We start from the raw sequence: 23,142 nt of genomic DNA on the forward strand, positions 1-23,142 counted from the left end.
GAAACTCTTCTACTATTAGATTAAAGATTACACCCACACAACTCACAAACCCAGAGAGATAAACAATCCACTCGAAAACAGCTGCAAGAAAGAATCCCAATAACGTTTACAGGAGAAAAACCCTAGAAAGCTCTCTATTTTTCTCTCAACAACCAAAATGCACAAATTCTCTCTTTCTCTCTCTACAAGTTGTTTTCGACTCTCTCTAAAAGTGAATCGAATTCTCTCGAAGAAGCCAGAATAAACTTATACACTAGAAGTCGAAATAGTCAACACCGACTCATTAAGCAATCCACGTGTGCATCTGTGATTGGTTGTACACTAGCTCTCCCTCTTGCAAAACGGCAAGTCATTTTGATCTAATAGTGAAGCTGATAATTAGATTACTGTCGTTTTACTTGGAATTACTCCTTCATACAAAAAATTTGTTTTTCATTATTGGTCATTGTTCTTTTTTTCGTGCTTATTTAAATAATGTACAGACTAATTATCAATCATAAATTATTTAAGCAAAATTTTTAATTCTTTAAAAAATATAGAAATAAAGAGTACGAAGCAAGTTGTATAAAAAACATACAATAAGCGCAGTCCCTCTCTAGTAATAATGACAGGAAGTAAAAATCATATATATGTGAGTACGACAATCCTAAAGGAATAATATAAAATTGTGTGCAGTTTGGTTAAATTCAATATAGATGGCCTTAATATAGAGAGAAGTATTCACAATTAGAGAGTAAGAATAAAAATTTGCTTCTCTAAGAAGAATTGCTCAAAAATCATATTTCACAGAAAAATATTATGTCAATTAACAATCTTATTTACAAAGAGAAAAAAAGTCACTTTAGTACCATGTGTTGTTATAATATTAAAATGGTATCTTTACATTTTTTTTAAAAGTATGATCATGATATCTTGAAACCTTTTCTCTACAACATGAAGTCATTTTTCTATCATTTTTCTCCTTTTTTTTTTTTAAATGGTCAAGATAACAAAGATAGTAATATAATCCTTGTGTTCAAATATTAAAGATAACTTATGTTCAAATATGATATGTTGAAAAAAAACACACGATTTCAACTTTATCAACTATTACTTCCCTAAAAAAAAAAAAAAAAAAAAAAAAAAAAACTTTTTTAAAAAAAAAAAAAAAAAAAAAAACCTTTATTAACTATTACAATATATATATATAAACTTTTTTTTTGGTTGAAAGTCACATGTATCAACTATCAACTTTTCAACATTCCAACATATAGAATTGATATAAGTCACATATATCAACTATTTCAATTTTCTCTTAATGCCCATTTTTTTATTGCCATTTAAATTTTTTGACAGTACACTTACATACATAAACGGCCTATATAATACAGCTTCTATAACAATTATAAAAAATAAAAACAAAATAAAAAAAATAAAAAAAAACAGCTAGACTAATCCACGCAGGATCGTGTGAATCACGATCGGGATAGAAAGCTATATTCTACCTTGTGTACCTACTCTACAGACTTTTAAATGTCATTTTGCTAACATCAATCTCAATCCACTGGGAAAAAATCTCTGCTTCATAAGTTCTTTTTACAACAAAAAATGAAACCAATAATGATCGATTAATGAGAAAAAACGGCTCGTTCACTTCGTTGATTCGAGTTTGTAATTCGAGTTGAGATGTGATTTTATGTGAGAGTTTTTTACTGTAACAAAAAAGTTAGATGTGACTGTTTCTGAGAACTTTTTACTGTAGCAAAACTCAAATTCTAAATTCGAATCGGTGAAGTGAACAGGGCCAGAGTCCTGTTTGGTAGAGGGATTCATTCCCTGATTCGAATCATGATTCGTGGTTCGCTACAGTATTTTCTCTCACAAAAAATTTACGTAAATCGAAAATAGTTCGAATCACATTGTTTAAATCCTCCAACCAAACGTCCAAGATCAACAATTATGTTAGACAATCATGCAAATTAAAATCCAGTTGAATGACCTAACAATCGATTAATCAAAAAGTCATATTTTCCTTCTTCTTTTTTTAGCGGAAAATCATGTTTTCTTTTTAAACATAGGAACATCAGAAAATGGTGAGAAAAAATAACATTAATTATTTTTCACTGCTTTCTTCCCAAGCCTAGTTTGCTTCGATCATGAAATCCCATAACCAAACCAGTCCAATGCAAGCCGAAAAAGAAAATGCATTACTATGCAGAAAAGGTGAATCTAGATCATGTGAATGAAGCATATAGATTTCAACTTTCAAGGTTTTCTAATTAATCAGCCCAAATATAGACTTTATTTTCAATGGTTTTCTATTTTTTTATGAGAGAAAAATAATGTAACAAATTTAATTTTGACAGTTAAACCATGATTTTTAATTTCGACAGTTAAAATTCAAATTTTTTATAAGAGAAAAATAATGTAACAAAATTAATAATTTAATTTTGAGTATATAAAACAAACGAATCTTTAATATCAAGTAGAGATTAAAGCATATTCTGTAAGAACCCCTTTCGAAAAATGACAAGTTAATTTCCTTCATGAATGAGAACAAACACACATGAATAAATATTATTGGACACTAATAATACTTGACACTACCCACTAATCAAATATGAATTCTGCGCGTGTTTCAAATTGTCCCTTCACGCTTAAACAACAATACACCCCTAAAGTAATCATGTGTAAAGATTACAACTGATTTTTGCAGCTTTAAGATTTGAATTCTGCCTTTGAATTCGTCTTTGTAGCAATAATCTGTGAAATGATGCACAATTGATGACTTTCGAATTTCAAAAATGTCAAAAATAGTGGTTGCCTGGGGACGTGATAGCTAGTGACGGACGGCTCGACCGCCAGATTTGAATATAGGTTTTTCTAATATTAATGGTCAGTCAACAAAATGTATTTAATACGTCCTCAATAGAATTTGTAGAGTATTTACTCACCAAAAAAAAAATAAAATAAAATAAAGCTATAAAAAATAAAAATAATAATAATAAATTAGTAAACGATGCAGCACTTTCCTTTCTATCGGTGGTTTTTTTATTCCTTGCAAAACTCCAAAGATACTCCACTATTACAGTGAGTACAGTTAGCACTAAAATTTCTAATTTAACCATTATTTGTTTTAACCTATAAATTACGTAAAGTAACCTATAAATTATAATTTCTAAAATTTTAATATTATTGTGTAAAGTAACCTATAAATTATAAAAAAAAATCTATAAATTATTATTGATATAAAATAAATTTTAAAATAATGATAGAAATAAAATAGTATTATTTCTTTATAATCCGTTCATTTTACCGATTTAAGTTTATAATTTAAGTTTTATTATAGTAAAAATATCTTAAAAATAATCATATCTAACTCTTTTACTATAGTAAAAGATTTTTATATAAAATTATATTTCAACTCAAATTAAAAATTTAATCAGCGAATTAAACGGATCCTAATACGCATTCTAATATGTGAAAATTTCTCATTCTTTATTTCCCTTCTAGAAGAGTGAGGAGTCCGGTCCAACAAAGCAACTTAAAGCAAGGTCAACTTCCTCATGGCTTCGTCGTGAGATTAAAATTCTAGACACCCAAGCCCATTATATGCTTATAAACCTTATGTCCTTATCTCCACCAAACCACGTTAGTCCAATTAAAACACACCACGTGTCAAACGCGAGTCAATTTAATTCTTTTAGAGAGCCGATGACGAATCCTTTGATGGACTAATTTAACGTCTGTTTCTATCACAAGAATAACGTGGCATCATCAGATTTGTTGATACATATTTGACTCGACTATAAGCAAGCACAACTTTGACCATTAATACCATGTGCTGCATTTGATTCAATTAAAAAGAGACCCATATTTAACTCTTTGTAAAACTCTAGAAGTATTCATAATCACATTTAATTTTGTTTGTTACAATTTATTTTATTAATTTAAATTTAAAATTTGAGTTTTAATACAGTAAAAAATTTTTAAAAATAATCACATCTAATTTTTTTTATTACAGTAAAAAAATTTTACATAAAGTCACATCTCAATTTAAATTAAAAACTCAAATCAACGAATTTAACGGCCTATGTATGTTCTTGGTAGCTAGGTTTCACGTGTTAACATTATACCAACCAAAGCTGATCACCGTTGGGTAGAATACTCATCTGGATCTGAAAATGACGTGCCAGACAATTTTAAATGTTAGTCAAATTATTTAAAGGGCTAAACGGTAAAATAACGTGATTTAGAAAATAGGCTGAGTCCTGAGACAAACAAAATAATATTTTACTTGGTGATGGTAATAATGTAAATTAGAATTGTAATGCATATATATATATATATATATATGTGTGTGTGTGAGTGTGAGTGTGTCCAAATGGTGATCTAATTTGGAAAACCAAGAAAAAGAAGATCAGCTTACTCAACCATCATGGCTAGCAGAATCCTTCCCATCTCAAAGATTGCAATTCTGTCCCTCTTCATTTGCGTTGCCCTAGTTTCGGCAGATAAAGAAGAAGAAGAATATGGGCTCGTGAGAGACGGGGATGATAAAAAGCATTTTCTTGGCCACAAAATGGAAAAGCTCAGCCACTTCCGGTTCTACTGGCACGACACATACAGCGGCAAAAACCCTAGCGCCGTGACGATAGTAAAACCGCCGGCCAACCATACAACTATGACCGGGTTCGGAACGGTGACCGCGTTTGATGATCCGTTGACCGCAAAGCCAGAGCTGAGCTCCAAGTTGTTGGGAAGGGCCGAAGGGTTTTATGCAGTATCTTCACAAGAAGAGTTTTCCCTGCTGATTGCGATGAACTTTGTTTTTCTTCAAGGAAAGTACAATGGCAGTACTATTTCTATTTTCGGGAGGAATCGCGTCCCCGACAAGGTTCGAGAGTTGCCGGTCATCGGCGGCAGCGGACTTTTCCGGTTTGCTAGGGGTTATGCTCAGGTCAGCACTTACAGCTATGATACTGCCTCTGGGGACGCCGTGGCTGAGTATAATGTCTATCTACTCCATTATTAAACTAAAACATGCATGTGGCCACGCCGTTGTTGCTTTGTTCACTGTTTGTTTAATTTCCTTTTGTCTTGGCTTTCAATAAAATATATTTACTTTCAGTTGGCGATTTTATATAAGAATTTTTAATAATTACATTTCTATCCATGTTATGTTCACCCATTAAATATATATGATTAGTCCTTTTAATAACTTGTTTGGTTGGAGGATTCGTTCTCTGACTCGAATCATAATTCATGGTTCGCTACAGTATTTTCTTTCACAAAAAATACACATAAATCAAAAATGATTCTAATCGCATGATTCTAATCCATGAACCAAACAGGCTTAGACAAACTAATTAGTAGTGGGGTTCACTTGTGCTTTTTATTAACTAGTCTGTATGCTCTTACAACTTCCACAATATATGGGATTGTCATTCTATAATTTAAGGGCCCGTTTAGTTCGTTAATTCAAGTTGAGATGTGACTTTATGTAAGAGTTTTTTACTGTAGCAAAAGAGTTAGATGTGATTATTTTTAAGAGTTTTTTACTATAATAAAACTCAAATTGGTAAAATGAACGGAGCCTAAAAATGTCATGTCATCGTATTCAATGGTTAAAGATTTTGTGGGAGAATTTCCCCAATAATGAAAGTGGAGCTGTAGGAGCCATATTATTAATAGTGTAGATGAATTTTTAGATATTCGATCTACATAAAATATCAAAATAAATTTTGTATCAAACTTAAGTACATAAATGAAGACTTATAAAAATGAAACACAAAACTCAGAAATGGAAAATTTTATGGAGGCTAAACGTGAAAAAATAAGGTAAAATAATAAAGTTTTTAAGTACACTAAAGAAGCTAGCTGGGCCCGGGGTGACGGCGGCCCCTCTGGCCTTAACTAGCTACATCTCTATTATTATTATTTTTTGTAAAGAGATTACTGGTGCTATTATTTAAAAATTTTCAAGATCCACCAATAGAATTAAAAGAATTAAACTCAATTATAATTAAACTAAAAAGATGATTTATGTATAATTCATTAATGTTTTTAAAGACAATAGGTTCGTTGAATGACTTCTTGTGAATTAAGAAGCAGTTAATATCAAGTAGAACATTAATCGGTTCCCGTTTTCCCAACTCCAGAGTATGTTCCGCATGCTACGTGTAGAGCAATAAAAGGAGCAGTCTCACTTTTTTCCCAATTAAATAAACATAGATCCGCTGAAAATTGTGAATTCGAGTTTTTAATTTAAGTTGGTATGTGATATTTTTTAAGAGTTTTTAAATATAGTAAAAAAAATTAGACGTGATATTTTTTGAGTGTTTTTAACTGTAAAAACGTAAAAATAAAAACTCAAATCAGTGGAATGAATGAGGCCAACAAACATTTTTGGGATGTTCTTTTACCTAACTCAAATCACACTCAAACTTTTTACTACAATATTTTTTCTCACAAAAATTTAAATTACTTTTTTACTACAATGTTTTCTCTCACATATTAAACTCAAATTCATCGGGACTTGTTTATTTCACCGATTCGAGTTTTATTACAGTAAAAAATTTTCAGAAACAGTCAATCTAACTTTTTTACTATAGTAAAAAGTTCTCACATAAAATTATATCTCAATTCAAATTAAAAACTTAAATTAGCGAACTAAACGGATCAGTTTTACAAAAGAATATGCCCTTTGTCTTTTTTCCGTGTGGAACCGATGCTGAGCGCAGCCGGTAAAATGCCGAGAGTGATGGCGGCGAAACATGAAAAAATAAGGTAAAACAATAATTTTTAGGAGAAAGAGGGAAATAGGCCAAAACTTGAGATGAATTAAAATAAATAGGCCAATAGTTTACATAAGTTAATAAATAGGCTAAATTACTGTTTTTATTCATAACTTGTCTGGTTATGAACCATAACTTGACAAGTTATTGTCTATAATTGTCCATAAGTTGTCTGACTATGAACTATAACTTAACAAATTTATCCATAACTTATCTGGTTATGAACCATAACTTGACAAGTTATTACCTATTAACTTTTATAACTAAAAATTAACCTATATATTTTCTTAAATTTTTCATATTACCGATTTTCTACTATTTTCCATAATTTTTTAAGTACACTAAACAAGCTAGCTGGGCCAAGGGTGATGGCGGGCCCTTTGGCCTTAGCTAGCTACATCTCTATTATTATTATTTATGTTTTTGTAAAGAGATTATTGGTGCTATTATTTAAAAAATTTCAGGATCCATTAAACTCAACCATTATTAAACTAAAAACACATGATTTATGTATAATTCATTAATGTTTTTAAAGACAATAGGTCCTTTGAATGACTTGTTGCGAATTAAGCAGCAGTTAATATCAAGTAGAACATTAATCGGCTCCCGTTTTCCCAACTCCAGAGTATGCTCCGCATGCATGCCGTGTAGAGCAATAAAAGGAGCAGTCTCGCTTTTTTTCCAATTAAATAAACATAGGTCCGCTTGAAACTTATAACAAACATTTTGGGATATTCTTTTACCGAATCACAATTACAATTTTTTATTATAATATTTTTTCTCATAAAAATTTAAATTATTTTTTTACTACAATGTTTTCTCTCACATACTAAATGCAAGTTCATAACTCAAGTTTGAGAAAAGAACATACCTTTTGGGCTCATTTAATTCGTTAATTCGAGTTAAGACGTGACTTTATGTGATAATTTTTTATTGTAATAAAAAAGTTAAATGTGACTATTGTTGAGAATTTTTTACCGTAACAAAACTCGAATCGATAAAATAAATGAGACACTTGTCTTTTTACCACGTGGAACCGATGTTGAGCGCAGCCGGTAAAATGCCGATTCTAATGGCAAAAAATGGAAGCACATTCTGTAAGAACTTCTTTTGAAAAATGACAAATAGGTTTCCTTCATGAATGAGAACAAACACACAATCGTACACGAAACCATAGTATATTTTTGTATGCTGCGCGTGTTTCTCAATTGTCCTTGTACACTTGAACAACAATACACCCCTAAAGTAATCACATGTAAACATTAAAACTGATCTTTTGCAGCTTTAGGAATTGAATTCTGCCTTCGAATTCTTCTTTGTAGCAATAAATATATGAAATGATACGTAATTGAAGACAACATATTTCAAAATGTAAAAAAAAAAAAAAAAAAAAAAAAAAAAAAAAAAAAAAAAAAAAAAAAAAAAGAAGGTTTGGCTTCGCTTGCTAGTGACGTGACGCTCGACCACCACATTTGTAATCTATATTCTATGGAGTAATAGTTTTTGTTCTTAATATTAAAGGTCAGTTACTAATAGAAATTTACTAATACGTGCTCACAGTCACATATTAATATTTACTCCAAAAAAACAAAAAAAATAAATAAATCAATAAATGATGCAGCACTTTCCCCGCTGTCGGTGGCTGTTTTTTATTCTTTACAGAACTCCAAAAAAAGATGCTCTTAAAAAAGAACAAAGAAAAAAAGGAAAAAAAATCTCAAAAATCCTCAACTACAGTGCTTAATAGTGTTAGAGCACTCTCTCTTTTATAAAAATTTAGGAGTCGTTTAGTTGGAGGATTCAAATTATAATTTGAATTATGGTTTATAGTTTATTACAGTATTTTCTCTCATAAAAAATACACGTAAATTAAAAATAGTTCTAATCACATGATTTTAATCCATGAACCAAACAATGTCCTTAAATTCCATTTATTTTACTGATTTAAATTTTATTATAATAAAAAAAATTTAAAATAATTACATATAATATTTTTATTATAATAAATTAAAATCTTATCTTAAATATGTCCCACAACAAGTAACAACTCAAATCTTATCTCACAAAACCCTTCCGACAGCTTTACACCAATGCTTGATGGACTGGTTTACCCCTACTTTCTATCATGTCTATGACGTGGCATCAATTAAAGAGACCCAACTTTCAATTCCACCAAAAAAAAAAAACAAAAAAAAAAACTTTACTCTTTGCAAACGCTAAGAATAATATATGTACACATATACATATATATTTCCAAACTTCAAGCACAGATCTAGCAAGTGAAACCAAGAAAAAGAAGGAGCTTCTCATTTTTCAACCATGGCTAGTAGAATCCTTCCCATCTCAAAGATTGCACTTCTGTCCCTCCTCATTTGCGCTGCCCTGGTTTCAGCAGATCAAGAAGAAGAGAGAGACATAGACGATCAAAAGCTTCTTCTTGGCTTCAAAAAGGAGAAGCTCAGCCACTTCCGGTTCTACTGGCACGACACGTACAGCGGCCGAAACCCTAGCGCCGTGAGAGTCGTAGAACCGCAGGGCAATAAGACAACGAAGAGCGGGTTCGGATCGGTGACCATGATCGACAATCCGCTGACTGAAAAGCCGGAGCTGGGCTCCAAGTTGTTGGGAAGGGCTCAAGGATTCTACGGAATAACTTCGAGAGAAGAGTTTTCCCTGTTGATGGCTATGACCTTTGTTTTCGTTCAAGGAAAGTACAATGGCAGTACTATTACTATTTTCGGACGGAATCGTGTCGCCGACAAGGTTCGAGAGATCCCGGTCATAAGTGGCAGCGGCCTTTTCCGGTTTGCCCGGGGCTATGCTCAAGCCAGCACTTACAGCTTTGATCCTGTCTCTCTGGACGCCGTAGTTGAGTATAATGTTTATCTGCTCCATTATTAAACTTATCAACATGATATGGTCACTACTGTGTTGTTGTTTTGTTGAGTGCTATATGTTTAGTTTCCTTTTTGTCTTGGTTTTCAATATTTTTTTTTTTTCCATTTAGCCGTGCTATGTGTGATTAGTCCTTTTTAATATTTGGACGAGCTAATTATGAGAACTAGTCTGTAATTGTATGATGGGTGCTTAAGAAATATGTTTCTAATTCAATCGTTGCCATCAAAGTAGTGCGAAAGCTTCTTTGTTTATATCTGGATTTGCCAAGTTTCTTTTATTGGATTGTCACGTTCTAAATATGAAAAAAGAGGAAAAAACAAAGCGTCAAAAACTCGTCAGATAATTTTGACCAATACGGCAATACCCATAATCAAAATTTTTATCCTTAATTCTTAATTTATAATATTTTTTAATTAAATAATTACATTAATAAAATATTATTTATTAAAAATAAAGAGAAAAGGTTTACACCCATTTTTTAAACCCATCACATCACGAGCAGTGATCGAAGAAGCAAGATGATAAACTTGTTGGTGGACCAGTGTATGTCAGCCCATTTCAAGCCCAAGTCCTACAATGTTCTAAAGCTTAGTTAAACCGCAAGAAAATGTGTGATGAATAATTCGCCACGTGTGTGTAGGAGAAAGTGATTAAAAAAATCGGTAAACTCACTTTTTTTTAAAGAATTTTATTTTTAATTACTTTTTATTAATATAATATTTTTTAAATAAAAAGTATTAATTAAGTGTAAAAAAAGAATTATTTATCTTCTTTTCTCAAAGTGATATTGTGTGGTTATCAAATTATTTAGTTTATTTATTGAGTTTTCGTAGGGTTCGTTTAGTTCGTTGATTTAAGTTTTTAATTTGAATTGAGATGTGATTTTATATGAGAGTTTTTTACTGTAGTAAAAAATTTAGATGTGACTGTGTTTGAGAGTTTTTTACTGTAACAAAACTTGAATCGGTAAAACAAACAGAATCTTAAAGCCTCGTTTATTTCACCGATTCGAGTTTTCAGTTTTAGATTTTTACAGTAAAAGATTCTCAGAAAATGTTACACCTAACTTTTTTTATTACAGTAAAAAGCCCTAAGAAATATCACATCTCAACTCGAATTGAAAATTTAAATTCGTGAAGTGAACGAGATCTTATTTCCTTAGTTCAACTATAAAATAGCTCCCCATCCCTTGTGTTGTGCGCATTAGAAAATAAAAGAAGTAAAGCTTCTTAGAGAGTACAGAAGCAAAGCAAAGCTTTGTCTTGTGAGTGAGGGTGACAAGAAAAATAGAAATCGTAGTTGAGTGAGTAGTTGAGTTATAAGAGCATTCTCTCTTTTGTAGTAACATTTGAATAATAAATAAAGGTCAATTATTTTTATACTCCAAAATGATTTTATCCCATTTTATAAACTAATATGAGAAATGCTAGTTTTATATAATGATTAAATGAAGAAATAAATATATATCAAAAACAATTAAATACTCCAATTTAGCATATGTTACACTTAGTGACAAATTTACCACCATGTATATAACATATTTCAAATTTAACACTAAAAATAGTATTGTATTGGAGTGATTTTTCGAATTAAATACTTTAAATTTGATATTAACACACAAATTTAACACTGCACCGACAGTGCTCATATATTCTACACTACAGTTCGGAAGGGAAACGTTGAATTCTTGATTTGATGAAAATTAATAGTCAATATAAGTGGAACGTTGAATTTCTTGTTAATTTGATGTAAACTGGTACTAAATAAAATTATATCACCAACTCTATGAAATAGAGTTATTTTAACACACATATATATTAATTATATTCTTGAGATTTTAGTTTATTTTTTCTTTATGTCGTTTTCCCCTGCTAGATATTTACTTTTTCATCATTTATGCAAGTGAATTAGGTGAAAATGACATATAGGGAAAATTAAAGTATCAAAACAAAGCCTCAAAATGGGACAAATGCAAAAGGGGAGTCGCACCAAGCTGGAGGTGAAAGTTTGGGCTAGTCTCATGCCCGACACTATTAACCCAATCATGTCCCAACCCGCTTAAGTGTCCTGGCCAGACTAAGTTGATGTTTCGAGCCTAAAATATTATTCAGGCCGACCCGAACACCCTTTTCAAAACAATTTTCTTTAAATTATCTTATAAATTTTAGATAGTCCGACCCTAAGTCCGTTAAACTTTAAAGTCAGGCTAGACCGACCTTCCTCTCTTTATCCTTTCTTGGTCCATTAAAAAGAACGGCCTGGCTCGGCCTGAAATTCCGGGCCCTCCCTAAGCAAGCTCTCCATTGCAAGTGCACTACTGCACTTTAGTCACCCCCAACAGGTGCGTCCCCGCTAGACAGCGGGCACTATTTATATTTTCATATCTCTTTATATTTTGTGTTAGTCTAATTATGAAATTTAGCTTAACCATGAAATTTAACTTATCTCCTTTTTAATATAATTTACCTCAGTGGAATTATGTTAAGTTAATCGCTCTATACATCTATTATCTATTACTAAATTATAAAGGAGAGTTCCTTTTAGAACACTATCAATTTTAGTTAAGTTATTTTGTCCTTATGTGCTTTTGTCTTTTGCTTCTATTTTTTTTTTCCCCAACTTTTTTAATTTATTTGATGCGCTGTTGAGTATTTTCACCTAAATTTATACTATCATTTTATTATCCTTTTAACTTTTTAACTTTTTACGTTTTTGCTAAACTAATATTATCCTTTTCATTTATTATATTTATAGTGTTCTATATATTTGTTTATGTTGAAATACTTCTTTTAAAATATACCCTAATTAAATATTTTTACATATTTATAAATATTATTCTATTAAACGTGGCTTTTAAATGCACTTTCTAAATTTTCTCCACTTCAGTAATTTTTCACAATGAATTTTTACTTACAAAAACGTCTCCTTTTCATATGTAGGCTAATAATTACTATACTATTATTTTTTTTCTAATATTTTTAAATGTGTTTCGTTTGTCTATACATGTAATTTTTATTAAAATACACGTGTTAATACTACTTTTGAAATTTATACTTTAAAATGTGCCTTTTTAAAATAATCTTTTTATATGCCATATTGAAATAATTTTTGTCAAATGTATGCCTAAAAAATATATAAATATTATCTCTTGTAGCCTTGGAAAACATTATTTTGTTTAAATATGACCGTTATAAATACTTGTCCTAGTACTTAAACATTTTCTTCTTAACGAATTTCTTTTAGACTATTTTCTCAAATATACCCTTAAATAATTAATAAATTAAGAAAATAAACTAAATTGTGTGTGTATCCAACAATTCAACAAAATTAAATTTACACGTGCGAAAGCACGTTCTCCAACTAGTTCAATAAAAAATACAAGTTAATTGCTCTATTATGTCCCTAGTACTTCTAAGTGATTAATTACTTCTTAAATGATTAATGGCTTGTTTTTTTAGAGTAAAATTTAAAAAAATTTAAACTCAAGTTATAATTTTATTTTAAGTTCATATTTGTTTGTAAAATTTGAGTTTAAACTTGAGTTTGAACTTGAGTTTAGAGTTTAAATCTGAGTTTAAATTTCTCTTTTAACTCAAGTTCTTAAATTTAAACTTAAATTAATGAATAATATTTAATAGTCCGTAATGAACTTGGACAAGAAAATATATGTGATTGAACCATGCATAGAATTCATTTATATCTATGTTTATGTTTATACTTATATTTATATGTAAATACAAAGTAAAGATAAGGAGCCTTTAGTGCGATACACGAAAAGAGCTATGGCACCCGTGCTTGTGCTTTACGCAATGCCCCAAGAACTCATAGCAAAACAGGGCTCAATAGCACATGCCTGTCCTTAAAACTTAAAAAATAGATAGACGTGACCGTGAAGCAATTGCCCAGGGATTTTTTTTTTTTTTTTTTTTGGAACTATTTTACCAAAGAATTCAATCCAGACTTTACTAATATTGGGTTGTCGCATTTCAAACATTTATCAAATTTGTTTCTTTCTATTCAGAGAATAAACTTAAAAAAAAAAAAAAAGAAATCAAAGGGTTAAGTGTCAAATATCTGTAAGATCATGACTTCTGTTTGGTAAGAAGAAAAGAAAATAAGCGGAAAAGAAAAATTGTAATGCATAGAAACTTAAAATAATAGAAAATATTTTGATTTTCTCTTTGATAAGGAAGAAAAAAAAATGAATCTACATTCTCTTATTTAGTATTAGAATTGAAACTAAAAAAATAAAAAAATTATTATTGATGTAATTACTTTTTTGCCCAAATAAAGACAATTTTAGATGAAAAATGAGGAGTAATTTAACTTCATTGATGTAGTTATCTATATTTTTCTTCTTAAAATTCATCAACTTTTAAAAAAATTAAATATGATGAGATTCACCGATAAAAATTTTCATTCAAATTTCTTTTCTTTTCTAATTTTATTTCTACCAAACAAACTAACTTCTTAATTTTCATCTCAAAATCCCTCTAATATTTTTTTTCTTTTTACTTTTCATGCATACCAAAAACACGGTTAAAGAAGGAAGAAAATTCCAAATTTCTAAATTATTGGAAAAAATAAAAAAGAAAAAGTACGACTTTATAATTTTCTTTGCCCTTTTCCTCGACTTTCAAATTGAATATGATGTGCATTATTTGCGCACGAATTTCAAGGTAATATGTTAGTGTGATAATTCTGATGGGAAACGTTAGGTGCACAAAAGATGATGACTTCCCACTATATACTCGGTTGGTGACAACAATGATGATGAATTGATCTTTGGAACATAAAATATCAATTTCTGGTACTAAATTACCAAACCAATTTCTCTATCTTTTCCATACATAAAAAACTAGAATCCATTTTTCCCTTTGCATACATCTCTAGTAATTCAGCGCCCTAACTAATTCCATGGCTAAAAGAGGAGTTTTCCCAGCAAACTCTTCACACACATTCTTCACTCTCTTATCACTCCTCTCTTTTATATGTTTTGCAAGAACTACCGGAGAAAGCCGCGGCGCCGCCTTTGTGAGGCGACTTGACCCCAACAAATTAGGCCTCGGCAAAGAAAAGCTCAGCCATTTCCGCTTCTACTGGCACGACATCGTCAGCGGCCCGAACCCTAGCGCGGTGGTAGTCGTCCAACCGCCGACGAATGCTTCGACCGCCTTTGGCATGGTGAGGATGATCGACAACCCGATGACGGAACGGCCGGAGCTGAGCTCGAAGCTGATAGGAAAAGCGCAGGGTTTTTACGCCTCCGCGGCGCAGCAAGAGGTCGGCCTTATAATGGCTATGAATTTTGCTTTCCTTCAAGGCAAATACAATGGAAGCACAATCACTGTGTTGGGAAGGAACCCAGTTTTTTCAAAAGTCCGAGAAATGCCTGTGATTGGAGGGAGTGGATTGTTTAGGTTCGCTAGAGGTTATGTTCAAGTGAGGACTCACAACTTCGATCTTAACACCGGCGATGCCATTGTTGAGTACACTGCTTATGTATTTCACTACTAATAATTATTGTAATTATATTTTGTGCTTTTTCTTTTCTTTTCTTTTCAGCTAGCCTTGAGGTGACATGACACCACTCAATACTATGGCCACCTTAAATTATTAATAATGATGATACTTTCATTGTATTCCCAAGTGCGGTTGGTTTGTTTTACTCTTTTCCGATCTATATATATATACATATATATACAAATGCTAAATTTTTAATGGGGCTAGTTCTTTTTCTTAATTTATTGTGTTATTGACAAGAATGGTCCCCAATTTTTTTAAAAATTGATAGTTTAGTTTTAATTTTTTTTGAAAAATCAACCCCTAATTAACGTTTTTGAACAATTAAAATTTGATCATTTCTGTCTAGATCTGTCAGAAAAGTGCCCACTCACGTGACCTAGGATGTTGAGGTATATGTGTAAAAACACATGTTGCTCAGAGAGAGAGAGAGCCATGGAAAGAAATTCCCTTTTCTTTCTCGCTCTAACAACGCTTGCCATTACTTACACCCTTCAGTTCCAAGCTCACGCAGCTCCTGCAGGTATCCGAAAACTTTTGATTTGAATATTTTTGATCTCATTGGATTGTGGGTTGTTCTGGGCATGTTTTGTCTTCTTTGATTCTTTTCATGGTTCGTTTGCTGTTTATGTTGATTCTGAGAAAAAATGAGAAGAGAAAAACCATTTCTGGGTTTCTTATTTGGGTTTCTCTGATTTGTTTAGTTCGTGGGTTTTTTTGGGTTTGGTTTTGGCACTTATAATATTTGGGTTTTTTTTATGGGTTTCTCAATTATCAAGTTTTGGATCTGGTATTGAGCACTTGACCGGTGGTGGTCTTGAGAGAGAGAGAGAGAGAGTTTCTTGGTTTTTTTGTATTGAAGAAGATGAAGTTCTTCCATTGAAGAAGATGAAGTTCTTGTATTGTTTATGGGTTTCCAGGTTGTATTGTTTCTGGGTTTTATGTTACTAGTCATCATCCTATTTGATGTTTCTGGATTTTTTTTTGTGTCGAAGAAGATGAAGCCGTTCAGATACGAATTTAAAATTCAAATTTTGTTACAATAAACAAATTTTCGTTCTAAAAAATAATCATATTTAATTTTTTTATTACAGTAAAAAATTTTCACATAAAATTACATTTTAATTCAAATTATAAACTCGAATCAGTAAAATTAACAGACCTATTAGAATGAAAGAAAAGTTCTTAAGGGTGATTTCGTCTTTCCACTAACCATCTGGGTCACGTGAGTCACGTGCATTGGGTCAACTGTCTAAAGACGTTGGGGTCAATTTGCCACACACAAAAAAAAAAGAAAATGAAATGAGGTCAACTGTCAGTGTCTATAAAAAGTTCAGATGATTCTTGTCAACAACCCTAATTTATTTTTCTCTTGAAAACCTTAATAGAACTATATATAGTGACTAGTTAATAAAAACAAAAAAAATAAAACGTTATTTTTGCCTAAAAATAATCATCGCAAATATTATTTTCTAAAATGACAATTGTTCTTATCTACTAAGTTTTATAAATTCGTTTCTGTTAAAATGTTTTATAAATAAGAAAAGTTCAACTTTTTTATTGTTGATCTCATTAATTATAATTGCCCCATTATTAAACTAGATCGCTTGAACTTAAACGAAGGGGTAATACTGAACAAAGGAGATAATATTGATTTCATATTATTGAATTTTAAGGGTCAATTCTTGAAAATTTTCTTTATAAGTTAGGGCTGCTATAATACTTAATAATCTTTATAAATTTAATTGATAACGAAATTCGGGTATGCCTCAATGCATTAATTGTTAGTTATTTAAGGCTGAATATCTAATTAGAGTAAGCAAAGCTTTTGATAAAATCAATCAGAATAAACGTGGAGGCAAAGTAAAGTAAATAATGGTGGTTAAACTCTTAAAAAAGAAAAAGATGGTAAAATAACTTAGAAGTGAACAAATATAAAATAGAAAGAAAATGCTTCTATGAAAAGTTAATTTTCCTTGGATTCTTTCATACCTGCCTCTCTTATTGAAGAAATTAATATAAAAAAGTATATACTGACTATCAAAAACAGTACAAAAGCAACCACTTGGATGGGTAAAATTTTAAAAACTAAGGTCCCGTTCATTTTACCGATTCGAATTTTACTACAGTAATAAGTTTTCATAAATTATCACATTTAATTTTTTTATTATAATAAAAAACTCTCATATAAAGTCACATCTCAACTCGAATCAGTAAACTAAACAGATCATAAATATGATATTGTCCTTACCTGTACAAGTCGAGGGTTTTGTGTGGTTCGCCACACTCCTTTTCTTCGGTTGGCCATGAGTCGTTTGATTGATCTCGCTCGAAGCTTTGTTCCTTGTTGGAAGCATTCTTGCTTCTAATTTCGTTGGAATATTAATTTATGAAATAAAAATTTAGAAGTTCGATGACAATGTGGATGTTAATCACACAGACCCTCCTTCTAAAGTCAAAATATTAGGGCAAAATTTTGCCCCACACAAAATCAACGTTCTTGAACAAGAAATTTAGATCAACCAAGATGATTAGTCAAGAATGTTAAGAAAAATTTAAAGACATGAAAAAAACCGTAAGATCAACAATTGAAATGAGGTTATTTTATAGTACATTGAAAATGAGGAGTTTAATTCTCATACTATTTGGAGTTTTAATCGCTCATTTATTACAATATGAAACGTTTAATCGGCTTTTTTTTTTTTTGCTTTTTTTTTTGCACTTTTGAATGACTTCAAAAGCACCTTCCAACAAGTATAATCTGCAAAAGAAGAAGAAACAACAATATTAAAAAACGTCACCTCAATACACCTTCACAAACAACCGTAAAGATGACGATGCTTGTGACTTGCATTGATGCGGCCTATTTGGTGAAAGAAATTAATATGGTGTGTTCGAAGACAATTAATGTGGAAGAAAAGTTTCACAACTAAGAAAGTTTCATTGTTTTTAATAATTTGATCTAAGAAAGTCAAATGTAAGTTTTCTTTTTTCTTTTTTTTTTTCAATTTTCAGAATTATTTAATTTATTACTTTTATTTGTAGTTTCTCATTGCAATATGAGGCAGTTTAACTTATAAATAAATTAGTTCGATCCCATGTAGGAGGAAGAATTTTTTATAATGAAATATGAGTATATGCACTTCTTATTTTTTAATTTTCAATATTCTCTGTGAATCAACAAATTTTGATGTCAATTTATGGTATTATGTGAATCAATACATTTTGAAGGAGTTTCTTTAACAATTTGTGTGAATCAACAGGTTAATTGACCTATCCCTTTTATTTTTATTTTTTAGTTTTATATAATTAAGTTTACGCTGCATCACTTATCAAGAATATCCACAGCTAAAGGGAATGTTGCAACTCCCTTTTAATTGCTAAAAAAGTAGGAAGCCATCTAGCGTCCTTGTCGCCTCTCAATTCAAAATAATTTAGTTATTGGAAGGCTCCGTTCATTTTACCGATTCGAGTTTATAATTCGTGTTTTGCTACAGTAAAAAGCTCTAAAAAACAGTCACATCTAATTTTTTTGCTATAGTAAAAAGCTTTCACATAAAGTCAGATCTCAACTCAAATTAAAAACTTGAATCAGCGAACTGAACAAACCCTTAGTTCTCACTACGAGATATGGTGGTGCAAAATTAAACCTAGTACATTCTTCTTGTTAGGTTCTGGAACTAATAGATGGTTTCTATTGGAGGTAGATTTTTAGTTTGGATTTTCTTGAAAATTTCGTGCGTTTTTATTGACAATTTTGAGGCTTGAGGTTTTTTTTATTATTATTCTACGCAAATTTATGTAATTTCGTTTATCGATGATAAATATACATACTTGATTAATTTAATAATATATATATATATATATATATATATATCGATTTGTGGGAGAGTGAGACTTTAAACATAGTTTAAAATTTTGGCAACATCCGCAAAAGTAACTTCTAAAAGTGGCATCTTTCTTAACGTCCACTTAAAAGTTGCATTTTTGACAACGCCTTAGATGTAGGGCTGTAAGTTTGAGTCGGGTTAATGGGTTGGCCCGATGGTTCACACTGTTGACTTCTTTTTTGTGCATGAAACATTACAATGGTTTTTTAGTAAAAGCACTTAAATACCCTTAATAAAGAACTCGTCTCGCAGTTCTTCTTCAAGCCCAGATCTGCCACATTAAGCCACCTCCATATGGTGAGCTCGAGATCCCTCAGCGATAAGAAACAAAGCGATGATGTTGTAAAGAATACGAAATGACAGCGTCACGTTAGAAAGGATTAAGGAAAAAGAACGAGCCTTGGCTAAGCTAAAGAGCAGAACGACTATAAGAAACTCCGAACAAATCAAGAAACAGGAAAAGACCGTGGCCCAAGACCAAACCATAACTTTTTTTTTTTTTTTAAGTGTAGGTGTGATAAATTTCCGGATTCAATTTGTTCAAAATAAAATGCAGAAAATAAAAGAATACACGATATGGTATTGCAGTTTGGTTTGCAAACCTACATATTTGGGGTCACGCCCAGATAGTACACAAATCACTATGTTCCAAGGAATTATAGTCACCGGACAGATTTATTTACTCAAGGACTCATTCCTAGACAATGACGTCGTTGTAACGAATCTCCACTGTAATGTTATTTAGCGAGCACCATTTGTCTTGTATCTGCTCAGCGAACTCCCTTCGACTAGCAGAGCGCTTCCTACCGAAAGCAACAAATCCTTCTCCTGAAAGACGATGAACACTTCAACACGCTTACACACTCACAGACGATACTCTGAATATTTTTCTCTATTAAGTCCGTGCCACAAAGTGAGCATCCTCACGGCCGTTACATAGACTTGTATTACTTCATGTTGGTACAATCCAAATCTCCTTAAAAAAATAATCTTTCAAAACTCTCTCCCCAAATAATCTATAAAAATCTCCACAATTTTTTTTTCCACCAGATCCGATCTTCAAGATCTCCATAATCTTCACGAGTTTCTCTCAAAATAAAATCTCCACGATTTTCTCGATAATCTCCGGAATATCTTCACGATATTTTCCCAAAGAATCTGCACAATGTCTGATTCAAGATCACCATATATGTTGCACAAAATCCGTAGCATAATCCCACTCAAATTAAAATTACCCTTTTTTTAATCCCTATCATTGTAGATCACAACTTAACAAAATGTAATGACTGAGAAAATTCCAGACTTTAAATAATACAATTTATTTATTTAAGCCAAGGATTTTCCTAGAAAATATTATGTGACTGAAGGATTTATGGAATCAATATCCGTATTCCTAAATTCTGTAGCAGATTTCATGTTAAGTTCATGTTTTCGATCAAGTAAATTTGATCAATAAATTCTTGCCGTACTTTAAGGCGGAATAATTTTCAGTACAAGTATAGTTTGAGAATCTTAATTTCAAGAATCTCCAAACACAGCATGATGTTAGCAGCGTAAAAAAAAACGCACTGACATTTTAAAAGAAGAGAAAATCCTTAATTGGCAGACAGCTAGATTTAAAGTCACAAGATAAATACCTATAGTAGAAGGGTATAATGTGAGCTCGGGAGTCGACACCGTCAGAAACAATGTCATTCCCGCTCACACACTCACCGTCAGAAAAAGTTAAATTTAGAATTTATTCAGTCTAGAATTAATTTTAAGACTTGAAACAGTTTAAGATATTACGCGAGTAATAATTTAACATGATATCAAAGCAGACGAGGATTTAACAGTTGAATTGTAAATAAATAGTAGAAAAAAAAAAGAACCATCAGAAACAAGAATTTCCTGTCAGCTAAGTACCTTTTACAGTCAGTATGATTTTTACCTGATTCAAAGGTAACCTAAAAGAGTGGACTAAAGTACAAGGGGTAGGATTTATTTTTCTCTCTCTCCTTCTCCACTTTGGCCGGCCATGCATAGAAAAAATAGAGCCAAAATTGATTAGTTGAGTGTGCTAGGGGATTACATGGTAAGGTGTGATGGGATTATGTCAAATCAACTATTATACATAAATGCTTATCACACTTCCTTCTTGAAGCACTCCACCAGCCATGTATAGTAGAAATAGAGCCAAAATTTGGCTAGTTGAGTATGTTAGAAGGTTACATGTTAAGGTGATGTGATGGTATTGGTTGAAGAGGAATTAATGGCAAAATGGCTTATTCTTTTCTCCTTCCAAAACCGGCCAAGAAAGGGGGATTTGAACCAAAAATTTGGTTGAATGATGATGTGGAATTGGAGTTAAATAAATGATCACCAAGTTGCCTATAAAAGGAACCAATATAGGATAAGCTTCATTTTTTTTCTCCTCTCTTTTTCCCCACTCAAAATCCGGCCACACTCTCCACTCTCTCTCAAAATATTTTCTCCCACTCTCCTAATCTTGAGCCACTAGCAAACCATAGAAGAAGAGGAAGGAGATCAAGGGATTCTAGGAGGAGACTAGTCAAGCATTCTCCAAGGGTAAAGAAACTCTAAATCCCCTCTTTTTTTTTCATGTTTTAGTAAAGTTTAAAATGTAGAAATATTCCTCTTAAATCTCCTTATACTTTCTAGTTCCAAGCCATTAACAAATCTTAGAGGAGTTCAAAGGTTTTCAAGAGAGAGAGAGAGTTCTTCAAGGGTAAGTTCTCAAACTCTTCTCCATTAATTTCTAGCCAACTTTAAGCTTGGATTTGTGGATGTAAATTTGTGGTTCTTGAGAAAGATGTGTTGTAATAAGGGTGTGTGAGTTTTATGTTAGTTTTGTGAGTTATGAGGTTAGTTTGATGTGGTATGATTATGCTTGATTTAAGTTTGCTTATTTTCGGTTAGAGGAACATTTTCCGGTTACTTTGAACACGGAAGTGAGAACCCTAGAGCAAGATTTTTAGGTGTTCCAAAGCTTAAACTTGTAGCTCTTTATGTTTTGAACATTTTATGTGGCTGTGACAAAACCCCATTTTAACTCTAAATGCAAGTTTTAAGCTATTTTTCGAAAACAGCACAAGCAGTCCAAAATCGTTTCGGGAACAAAACTGGTTCAGCCAAAACGAGACCTTTAAAGGCTGAATCTCGGTTTTTCATAAAAGCAAAAATTTTAGATTTCAACAAGACGAAGAACTTTTGTGAAGAACAGATTTTCAAAATCCGATTCTAAGATATAGTAAAATGCAGATTTCTAAAATGACACAGTTTTTGATTAAAACAGTTTCAAGAAAAACAGTAGCCACTGTTTTCAGCCAAACGAAGCCTTTAGAGGCTGAATTTCAACTTTCTCGAAAAATGGGAATTTAAGATCATGATGAGATGAAAAATTGTTACGAAGAATAAATTTTTGAAATCCAGCTTGAAGATGCAGTAAAACGCAGATTTCAGAAACTGCACAGTTTTAACGAAACAAAACTAACATAGTGTTGGTTTTAACAAAAGTTATCAAAGAACCTGAGATGTGATTTCAGTAAAATACTATGGTGTTAAACCTCATTTTAACAAAAGTATTCGTAAGGAAAACTTTCAAGAAAAATGCGTTCTTTTAAAGTACTTAGTGGTTTATCAAGCAAATCATCCCGACGGGCACCTACGAGTCAAGACGATAGGTCCTTAGAATTTTGAAGGATTGATGTGGGTCCAATGCCCGCATTGATTTAAGATACTCCGTTTGAGTTTAAATTTATGCGGCCTAAGAGTTAAAATGCTGTGAATAAGTTTCTAGGCCGAATTGGGCCTTAATGTTATAATAAGTCTAATGAGGAAAATTATGGAGAATAAGTTACTAGATGGGGTAAATGATTTTCAATCTAGACATAAGTATGTTAAGGGCAATTAAGGAAAATAAAATTTTGAGGATCTAATAAATTGATCCTTATAGTAAATTATCCTTCAAAAAATGAAAGGAATACCTACCTTAAGAAAATGGTTAGATTCCTTCATAAGTTGCTAAAATAGAATAGCAAACGACAGTTAATCTC

General features: G+C 31.5%; 3 protein-coding genes across 3 annotated transcripts; all 3 read left to right on the forward strand.

Moving 5' to 3' along the window:
• The first annotated feature begins 4,349 nt into the window (after positions 1–4,349).
• LOC21399747 (dirigent protein 19) lies at positions 4,350–5,109 on the forward strand. The gene has a single exon (XM_010102843.2). The coding sequence runs from the start codon at positions 4,418–4,420 to the stop codon at positions 5,012–5,014; it is 597 nt and encodes a 198-aa protein (XP_010101145.1). The 5' UTR covers positions 4,350–4,417; the 3' UTR covers positions 5,015–5,109.
• A 3,908-nt stretch (positions 5,110–9,017) lies between these two features.
• On the forward strand, positions 9,018–9,894 carry LOC21399748 (dirigent protein 19). Its single transcript, XM_010102844.2, has one exon. The coding sequence runs from the start codon at positions 9,096–9,098 to the stop codon at positions 9,675–9,677; it is 582 nt and encodes a 193-aa protein (XP_010101146.1). The 5' UTR covers positions 9,018–9,095; the 3' UTR covers positions 9,678–9,894.
• A 4,440-nt stretch (positions 9,895–14,334) lies between these two features.
• On the forward strand, positions 14,335–15,316 carry LOC21399749 (dirigent protein 22). The gene has a single exon (XM_010102845.2). It carries the CDS (start codon positions 14,592–14,594, stop codon positions 15,189–15,191), a length of 600 nt encoding a protein of 199 aa, XP_010101147.1. The 5' UTR covers positions 14,335–14,591; the 3' UTR covers positions 15,192–15,316.
• Positions 15,317–23,142: the final 7,826 nt, after the last annotated feature.

Source organism: Morus notabilis, unplaced genomic scaffold (genome assembly GCF_000414095.1).
Source record: "Morus notabilis unplaced genomic scaffold, ASM41409v2 Scaffold1285, whole genome shotgun sequence".
NCBI lineage: Eukaryota > Viridiplantae > Streptophyta > Magnoliopsida > Rosales > Moraceae > Morus > Morus notabilis.

Bases quoted from the DNA above. Each gene is read 5' to 3' on its own strand.
- LOC21399747 (XM_010102843.2), top strand. From the start codon at position 4,418: ATGGCTAGCAGAATCCTTCCCATCTCAAAGATTGCAATTCTGTCCCTC.
- LOC21399748 (XM_010102844.2), top strand. From the start codon at position 9,096: ATGGCTAGTAGAATCCTTCCCATCTCAAAGATTGCACTTCTGTCCCTC.
- LOC21399749 (XM_010102845.2), top strand. From the start codon at position 14,592: ATGGCTAAAAGAGGAGTTTTCCCAGCAAACTCTTCACACACATTCTTC.